The sequence below is a fragment of the Protomyctophum parallelum genome (assembly GCF_964188405.1).
Source record: "Protomyctophum parallelum genome assembly, chromosome: 23".
NCBI classification, from domain to species: Eukaryota; Metazoa; Chordata; class Actinopteri; order Myctophiformes; family Myctophidae; genus Protomyctophum; species Protomyctophum parallelum.
The window spans coordinates 33258049-33268048 of record NC_139715.1 but is presented as its reverse complement, the minus strand read 5'-3'; the positions used below and the strand labels follow the sequence as shown (position 1 = coordinate 33268048).

At 44.9% G+C, this 10000-nt stretch overlaps 1 protein-coding gene across 1 annotated transcript in view; it reads left to right on the top strand.

The window, feature by feature from the left end:
• Positions 1 to 7761: 7761 nt before the first annotated feature.
• The window catches only part of bin1b (bridging integrator 1b), a gene marked incomplete at its 5' end in the record, with an annotated part of 30979 nt that continues 28740 nt past the window's right edge, over positions 7762 to 10000 (top strand). Inside the window, 3 exons of the mRNA XM_083758977.1 lie at positions 7762 to 7839; positions 8972 to 9026; positions 9344 to 9438. Of these exons, the coding sequence (XP_083615103.1) occupies positions 7762 to 7839; positions 8972 to 9026; positions 9344 to 9438 (228 nt within the window). The remainder of the gene's footprint in view (positions 7840 to 8971; positions 9027 to 9343; positions 9439 to 10000) is intronic.

Sequence of the window (10000 nt, the reverse complement as noted above, 5' to 3'; positions counted from 1 at the left end):
GGGGGACTCTATAGATCAGATATCAGAGTCCTGGGGTAACACCGTGGTGCTGTGGGGGACTCTATAGATCAGATATCAGAGTCCTGGGGTAACACCGTGGTGCTGTGGGGGACTCTATAGATCAGATATCAGAGTCCTGGGGTAACACCGTGGTGCTGTGGGGGACTATATAGATCAGATATCAGAGTCCTGGGGTAACACTGTGATGCTGTGGGGGACTATATAGATCAGATATCAGAGTCCTGGGGTAACACTGTGATGCTGTGGGGGACTATATAGATCAGATATCAGAGTCCTGGGGTAACACCGTGGTGCTGTGGGGGACTATATAGATCAGATATCAGAGTCTGGGGTAACACCGTGGTGCTGTGGGGGACTATATAGATCAGATATCAGAGTCCTGGGGTAACACCGTGGTGCTGTGGGGGACTATATAGATCAGATATCAGAGTCCTGGGGTAACACCGTGGTGCTGTGGGGGACTATATAGATCAGATATCAGAGTCCTGGGGTAACACCGTGGTGCTGTGGGGGACTATATAGATCAGATATCAGAGTCCTGGGGTAACACCGTGGTGCTGTGGGGGACTATATAGATCAGATATCAGAGTCCTGGGGTAACACCGTGGTGCTGTGGGGGACTATATAGATCAGATATCAGAGTCCTGGGGTAACACCGTGGTGCTGTGGGGGACTATATAGATCAGATATCAGAGTCCTGGGGTAACACCGTGGTGCTGTGGGGGACTCTATAGATCAGATATCAGAGTCCTGGGGTAACACCGTGGTGCTGTGGGGGACTATATAGATCAGATATCAGAGTCCTGGGGTAACACCGTGGTGCTGTGGGGGACTATATAGATCAGATATCAGAGTCCTGGGGTAACACCGTGGTGCTGTGGGGGACTATATAGATCAGATATCAGAGTCCTGGGGTAACACCGTGGTGCTGTGGGGGACTATATAGATCAGATATCAGAGTCCTGGGGTAACACCGTGGTGCTGTGGGGGACTATATAGATCAGATATCAGAGTCCTGGGGTAACACCGTGGTGCTGTGGGGGACTATATAGATCAGATATCAGAGTCCCTAACCCTAACCCTGTGGGGACTATACCAGGTGGCCCCCAGCCAAACCATGGAGAGTTGGTAACCAAATGGACCCCCTTACAGATCTTTAAGTCTGATAACTGTACCATGCATTCACATGTATACTTTACACGTTTAAAGGTCTCTCAGTCCTGTACTTTGCAAAGTAACTACTTCGTCTTCGTCTCGATTTTTGTCAGACAAAAATAGCCAATTTTACATTGAGGTGCCCAGATGTCCCTATAGTGTACACACACACACACACACACACACACACACACACACACACACACACACACACACACACACACACACACACACACACACACACACACACACACACACACACACATAGAGAGAGGCCATGCTGCTTAGTAAAGGCTAAGTATAGACCAACAAAGTTAATGGAGATACTACTAACTTTAGCTATAACCTTATCCCTATATATCCCCCCAGCGCCCCCCCCCCCCCCTCCACACACACACATGGCCCCTCACCCCAAAAACCTGGGTCTGTGTCCAACTGGGCTTCACACACACACACACACACACACACACACACACACACACACAAACACACACTCGTATTTTTGGCCCCCGCTCGGAGAACATGGATCCTGTGGTTTCCCTCGTCTGTACGTTCCCTGTACTCGATGTCACGAGCCCAGTATTCTCGGGGGGCGTTGAGGCGTTGAGGAACCGGAACCCTCGTTTGCTTTTAGGATCTGCAGTCAGCTTGACTAAAGGGGGACAGAGTGTGTGTGTGTGTGTGTGTGTGTGTGTGTGTGTGTGTGTGTGTGTGTGTGTGTGTGTGGGGGGGGGGGGGGGGGGTCACAGCAGTAAGGGGAAGTCCCCCTGGTCCCCCCCCCCCTCCATGGTGAGTGGTCAGGATTAAGTCCGTGGCAGGTGGCCGGCCGGTGGACCAGAGCCCCAGACTGGACATACGTATGTTGGTCACCTGATCAGATTATAGCAGCCTCGTTCCTTCCACAACAACACCCCCCCGATGGGGGGGGGGGGGGGGGGGGGGTCAGACATGTTTTGGCTCGGGGTCATTCATTCACCGTACAGTAAATTATACCATTATTTTTTTCATCCACGACTCCCCTGAGTTACATTGTTACTTCGTAAGTAAATCAAGCCTTGCTGAGCCTTGAGGCACAGTAAAGTACAGTACAGTACAGTACAGTACAGTACAGTACAGTACAGTACAGTACAGTACAGTACAGTACAGTACAGTACAGTACAGTACAGTACAGTACAGTACAGTACAGTACAGTACAGTACAGTACAGTACAGTACAGTACAGTACAGCACAGCACAGTACAGCACAGTACAGTACAGTATCAAAAAGCGCTACCAGAGCATCAAATCTCGTACCACCCGTCTCAGTAACAGTTTCTACCCCCAGGCAGTCAGGCTGCTGAACAGCTGACCTTCAACTGTATTGCAGTATTACAGTACAGTACAGTACAGTACAGTACAGTACAGTACAGTACAGTACAGTACAGTACAGTACAGTACAGTACAGGGACGTGCGTACAGAGAGTGTTAGAGAGAGAGGCATGGGCACTTTTGAACAAAAATAGCAGATCTATACAAGCTACCGACGCGTTGAGCTGCGACGCGTTGAGAGCTTGTAGATCTGCTATTTTCGGGGCGCGAACCCAGCCCTCTTTAGCCCATTCTGACCGGGCACCCATTTTGGTGTCCGCATCATGTTATGCTTTAGCTATTTAAAAATAGCAGATCTACAAGCTCATATCGCGCCACCGAGTGGCGCGATACGAGCTTGTAGGTCTGCTATTTTTGAAAAATCGAAGAGCGACTGACATTTTTAGAATCTGATCTCAGGTCAGAATGGGTTCATCAGACCAGTGTGTGTCCGGCGGAAACCTCGTATGAATCTGATCTCAGGTCAGAATGGGTTAGCTATAGTTGAGATGCAGGTGTGACGACATGGGTTTATAAACACATCTGTTCCAACGTAAAATGGTGCGTTCAAAGTTCAGGAGAGACTTCGGAAAAAAGCAATTCTCCTGAACGCTGCCTTCCTTCCTTCCGGCTTGGCATGCAAAAGTTTACAATTTACAATTTATCAGACGCTCTTAACCCATTCTGACCTGAGATCAGATTCATACGAGGTTTCCGCCGGACACACACTGGTCTGACGAACCAATTCTGACCTGAGATCAGATTCTAAAAATGTCAGTCGTTCTTCGATTTTTTTTCAAAAATAGCAGACCTACAAGCTCGTATCGCGCCACTCGGTGGCGCGATATGAGCTTGTAGATCTGCTATTTTTCAATAGCTAAAGCACGACATGACGCCAACACCAAAATGGATGCCCGGTCAGAATGGGTTAATCCAGAGCGACTTACATTAAGCAAGAACAAAAAAGCATGGGAATACATCACATAAAAAGCATTTATCATGAAACATGCGTAAGCTAAGAACGTAACAGTGGAATATCTATATAATGAAACTATATTATAAACTATACATCTATACTACTATGCTATACATATGTACTATGACGTGCTATGACTACATACAATGCAATTATAGTGCTGTCTACATAACATGCTATAAGTCTGTATCAAATGCTATCTAAGTCTACAGAAATGCTATCTAAGGGGGTAGGGTAAGGGGCATGGAGAGGAGAGGAGAGGAGAGGAGAGGAGAGGAGAGGAGAGGAGAGGAGAGGAGAGGAGAGGAGGGCGTTTGCATTTCTTTGACCATGTAGTAAACGCTGCATTCGTTGGTCTGGAGAGGGCCGTTTTACAGACGGGTAAAAGGTCCCTTTGATGTCTGTGTGCATGTCCCTGATGAGGCCCACAGGGCAGGAGCCTATCTCCTGTTTCTGTAGCGTGAGGCAGCTTGATGTACAAGTACACCCCCTGGACATGACGCTAGTATGTCGCAGGGACTTACCCCCAATCCAACCCTTGATGCTGAGTGTCAAGCAGGGACTTACTTAGCCCCAATCCAACCCTTGATGCTGAGTGTCAAGCAGGGACTTACCCCCCAATCCAACCCTTGATGCTGAGTGTCAAGCAGGGACTTACCCCCCAATCCAACCCTTGATGCTGAGTGTCGAGCAGGGAGGCACTGGGTCCCATTTTTACAGTCTTTTGGTATGACCCGGCCGGGGATCGAACCCCCGACCTCCCAGTCTCAGGGCGGACGCTCTAACCACAATTAAGGCCACTGAGCTTGTACTGTTACTACATTCATAGCAGCTTTTTATCCCACGATTTACTTCACCCAGTGCCGACTGACCTCATGCTTCCTGCTATGCATGAGGAGTCCAAGCTGCTCCTTTTCATCTGAGAGGGGGGGGGGGGTTTCCCCCGGTTGGAACGTCGTAGGGCGTGGAAGGAACACGTTATTCCAACCGTTGGAATAATGTGTTCCTTCCAGGCGCTGGTTGGAATCCAAGCAGTTAGATCACAGACATTCTGACTGTGATCTGAATGATACTGTAACGTCTGTGATCTGATTGATACTGTAACGTCTGTGATCTGATTGATACTGTAACGTCTGTGATCTGAATGATACTGTAACGTCTGTGATCTGAATGATACTTTAACGTCTGTGATCTGAATGATACTGTAACCGAGACGTGATGAGAATTCAAGCTCTTGGGCAGAAGAATGTGCTTGTTTTTCATCAATCTGTTGTTTCATGAAGGATGTAAAATGAAACCAAATGGACCCTTATGGGTCTGTAACTCAGAGAGTGTACACTCCCCGAGTTAAATGAACATTGGTTTTATAATATAAATTGGGGGTCCCAGATATAGAAATGCCATTAATTGCATTGGGCACTAATGCATGTCAAACTGGGGGTCCTTGAAATTGAGGATCACAGCTAGAGCCATATAAATATAATCTATATATATAATATAATAATAATATAAATCTTCTCGTATGGGTTGTGGGAGCATACATGCATCTGAAAACACATTATACTGTACTGTACCTGTGAATTGTGAGAATTGTATATTTGCAATTTTGTTTGTAAATTAATGTTTTATAATAGGTTTGTGTTGTCCAGTGTTTGTTCAACTATTCTGTTAGTAGTAGAGCTGGTAATTGAATTTAAGCGTAATGTTATGCTTTAGCTATTGAAAAATAGCAGATCTACAAGCTCATAGTGTGAAAATGTGGCGCAAATCTTTGAATATATATTCTTTCACCAGTAGTGTGGTGGTGTATTTGAGGTGTTGTGTTCTGTGTTCCTGTAGTATGGCGGTGTCTTTGAATATATATTCTTTCAGAGCGAACGTTTTAACTCAAATATTTGCTTCTGGGGGGGGGGGGGGGGGGGTCCCTGGAACATATTTTGAGTTGGGGGGGTCGGCCATGTCCTTGACATGAAATATTGAGTGATATAGGCCTAGAAACATGAGGCATTTCAGAAAACTGTCAGGATTTAGAAGACTTTCTTTTTACTTGGACGTCAGGCCTAAATGGGTTAAATAAGATGTTTATTGAGTATAGGCCTGTATTTAATGAGCCAGGGTCACGGTGACTTCATTCAGTACAAGTTGTTCGAAGTGGAAGGTTAGACCAGAAACTATTCTTTTACCGTTTTTGTTTGAGTTTTCACACTTTGGAAACATTTTTAAATTTTTAATAAATGAAGAAAATGTACGTTGGAAGTGGACTCTATAATACAATACAGTAATATAACGTCTCTAATGTCTGACATGAGATGGAGACAATACAGTAATATAACGTCCTATAATATATATTCTTCCTTTTTCTTCATGGCCATCTTCCTCTTTAGCCGTAAAACGCAGTTCCCACTTCCTGTTTGGCGGTAGTTTTATTTTAGGCCTTTTATTTTCCTGACCTTTTAGAAACTAGCTTTGGTTTTCTGTCGAGTCAGGGAGTTCACCGGAACACACACACACGCACACGCACAAGCACACACACACACGCACAAGCACACACGCACATGCACATGCACACGCACACGCACACACCACACGCACACACACATGCACATGCACACACACCACAGTGGTGTAAAGCAGTGACCCCCATAACAGAAGATCTTTCTGACTGTTCTATAGCAGTTGATTCTCAATGTGGGACAGACAGGGTCTCAATGTGAACACTGATGCCTGTCAGTCACAATGTGGGACAGACAGGGTCTCAATGTGAACACTGATGCCTGTCAGTCACAATGTGGGACAGACAGGGTCTCAATGTGAACACTGATGCTTGTCAGTCACAATGTGGGACAGACAAGGTCTCAATTTGAACACTGATGTCTGTCAGTCACAATGTGGGACAGACAGGGTCTCAATGTGAACACTGATGTCTGTCAGTCACAATGTGGGACAGACAGGGTCTCAATGTGAACACTGATGTCTGTCAGTCACAATGTGGGACAGACAGGGTCTCAATGTGAACACTGATGTCTGTCAGTCACAATGTGGGACAGACAGGGTCTCAATGTGAACACTGATGCCTGTCAGTCACAATGTGGGACAGACAGGGTCTCAATGTGAACACTGATGTCTGTCAGTCACAATGTGGGACAGACAGGGTCTCAATGTGAACACTGATGCCTGTCAGTCACAATGTGGGACAGACAGGGTCTCAATGTGAACACTGATGCCTGTCAGTCACAATGTGGGACAGACAGGGTCTCAATGTGAACACTGATGCCTGTCAGTCACAATGTGGGACAGACAGGGTCTCAGTTTGTGGGACGCCTGAAAAGTCTTGGAAATGAGGGACTGTCCCACGCAAAGGGGGACATCTGGTGGTCACCCAATTTCCACCGTGTGACACAGACCGTACGCAGAACTATGAAACAGGTGGTCCTCAGTCAGCTAAATGATAGAGGCGTTGGTAACCAAATGGACCCTTATTAGATCTTTGTAAAAGTGTAAAGTGAAGGTTTCCTTGTTACGCTCTCACGAGTTAATATATTGCTGTTGAACATCTGCATTACTTAATTTACAAGAGGTTTACACAATTAGAGAATGTGGAATAATTGTTATTTTGATGGCCTGTTATCTCTCCTACATTAATGGGTATACCACGTCAATACAGCATGGAATATTATCCAACATTCTACGTCTTGGGTCTGAGAGGCTAAATCTCATCAAATGGTGGTCCGTGGCTCAAATGCAGAATAAATCATGGACCTTGATGTGAAAAAGGTTTTAAACCACTGGTTTAAGCGCCATTTGAGTCTCCTAATTGTGGCCAATGATGTCCACTGAGGGGTGTGGTCAATGTGAAGGTTGGAAGGGTACTTAATCAGGTCTCAATCAAGCAGCAGGTGTTGCTGACGAGAGGCAAACAGTGTTCAGACTGTGTTTAGGAGGCTGTTTGTATCATTTACGTTTATTGCATTTATTTATATGTATGCTGTAGTGACTAGGCCTGCAGAAACAGATAATAAATCCTCATTATACCAACTCTACGCACATGTTTGGACATCACTTCCTGGAGCACACGTCTTAACTACAACCCGACTGTCGGCAACCAGTAGTGCCACAAATGTAGGATTTGGGCGCTATACAAAGCGTTTACGCGGTTAAGAAAGAAAATAAAAAGAAATACATACAGAAGTATGAATGAACGTTCCAGTAGTATGGTGGTTGTATTTGAGGTGTTGTGTTCTGCGTTGTGTCTTTTCTCAGGTTATGCAGAAGCTGGGCAAAGCAGACGAGACCAGAGACATGGCCTTTGAAGAGCTGGTGGCGAACTTCAACAAACAGATGGTCAGTCAGAGCCTCTTACTCTCACTTTCTGGGAACTTTCGCTACTAGACATGCTTTTTGTTGTTCCCCTACTGTACAGTAATATACAGTAGGCCTACAGTATGTTGCTCTTTTATTTACATGGCTCTGTGCGTTTCCTGTGAAGCACGTTAACGTTACAATTTAGGCATTAATCCAGAGTGATTTACAGTAAGCAAGACCAACACACGGTAATACATCAAATACATAGAAATAGTACATCTAACATCTAACATCTGTACAATGAAACGATGAGTAGCCTATACACTACAGAGAAGAGAGTACTGCCGAAGCAGACGACCCAGTTTTTTGATTGATTGAAATATTTATTAACAGTTTGTAGAATTTACAGTACATTTTAAGCACAAACTCAATACAAAGACTGTCAACTGTGAGTGGACGACCCAATTAAGCATTACACTTGTTTACAACAGGGTCCACATTGTTCAATTCATCAAAACATTTAAAGACATACAAACATTTAGAGACATACAAATAGACATTTCTATGTAGCTAAATTCATCATATGGGAAGCAAAAAAGGGAAAAGATACAATATACAGTGAGGGAAAATGGGGTGGGGGAACAGTACAGTACAGTAGAGTACAGTAGAGTACTGCCGAAGCAGACGACCCAGGACAACTCCAGGTCAGAGAAGCAATGCTCGATGATACGTGATAAAAATGAAGCTCATACAGTAGATGAGCTATACTTGAATACGCCCTCTAGCACAAAGTATTTTCAGTCGGGCCAAATACCGAGCATCGATTTGAGCGTCCTCGACGTGAACATTGTTTGAGAACGTGCCATGACACAAATGCCATGACTCTTGAGCCATTTTGCGCGGGAACCCCTTTTGGTGTTAGCATTGCGTTATGCTTTAGCTATTGAAAAATAGCAGATCTACAAGCTCATAGCGCGCCACTCGGTGGCGCGCTATGAGCTTGTAGATCTGCTATTTTTGAAAAATCGAAGAACGACTGACATTTTTAGAATCTGATCTCAGGTCAGAATGGGTTCATCAGACCAGTGTGTGTCCAGTGGAAACCTCGTATGAATCTGATCTCAGGTCAGAATGGGTCAATGCTCACACACTTGTGTGTCTGTGCTTCCAGACGGAGGGCACGACATTGCAGAAGGACTTGAAAGCGTACCTCGTGGCAGTTAAAAGTAAGGATATTATTACTGTACATCTTGTCTGTGAGAGATGTTTTCTGATGTGTATTATTGCCTTATTATTGGGCTATTTTGTAATATCTGCGTTGCTATGCACAACGGAGCCTTTTTGGTATGCTCTGCATCAATGATTAGTGGCAAAGAATGCACTCACTTTGATCAAATGATTAACTGAATTCTCTCTCTGTGTGTGTGTGTGTGTGTGTGTGTGTGTGTGTGTGTGTGTGTGTGTGTGTGTGTGTGTGTGTGTGTGTGTGTGTGTGTGTGTGTGTGTGTGTGTGTGTGTGTGTGTGTGTGTGTGTGTGTGTCAGCCATGCACCAGGCATCGCGGAGACTACAGGACTGTCTGGCAGATATGTATGAACCTGATTGGTTTGGCAAGGAGGAGATCGATTCCATGGCAGAGGTGAGATTAAAGGCAATCTTAGGCCCTTTCCCAATTCCTTTTTTAACCCTACCCCTCAGCCCTTGCCCCTTCCCCTTGTCCCTACATAATGAGTGTCAAGGGGTAGGGAGATAAATCATCCCCCTAGGAATTGGAACGTCCCTAAATATTGAACGTCCCTTGTAGATATTGATAGCTGATCTGCAAGCTCACTACAGGCCAGTGGTCCCCAAACTTTGATGGCATTTCTGTCTCTAGGACCCCCAATTTATATTGTAAAATCAATGTTAATTAACTCTGAGAGTGTACAAACTATCATTTAGGCCATAACCCACTTTGGAAACTACTTTCCATTTGATTTAAGCTGTAGAGATGGAACGTAAATATAACATTGCTGTGGTTATGATTAAATAAATATATTGTAATTTTGTCTCATGTTGGTAGCCCACCATGCAGAATGTAATTAAGCTAGATATAGCTCATTCTGACACCTGCTCAACAGTTGTACCTGATTCATTGATTATTGTATTAACAGTATGTACGTATAGCATGGGTATAGATATAGGGTTAGAAAAAGAAAAAA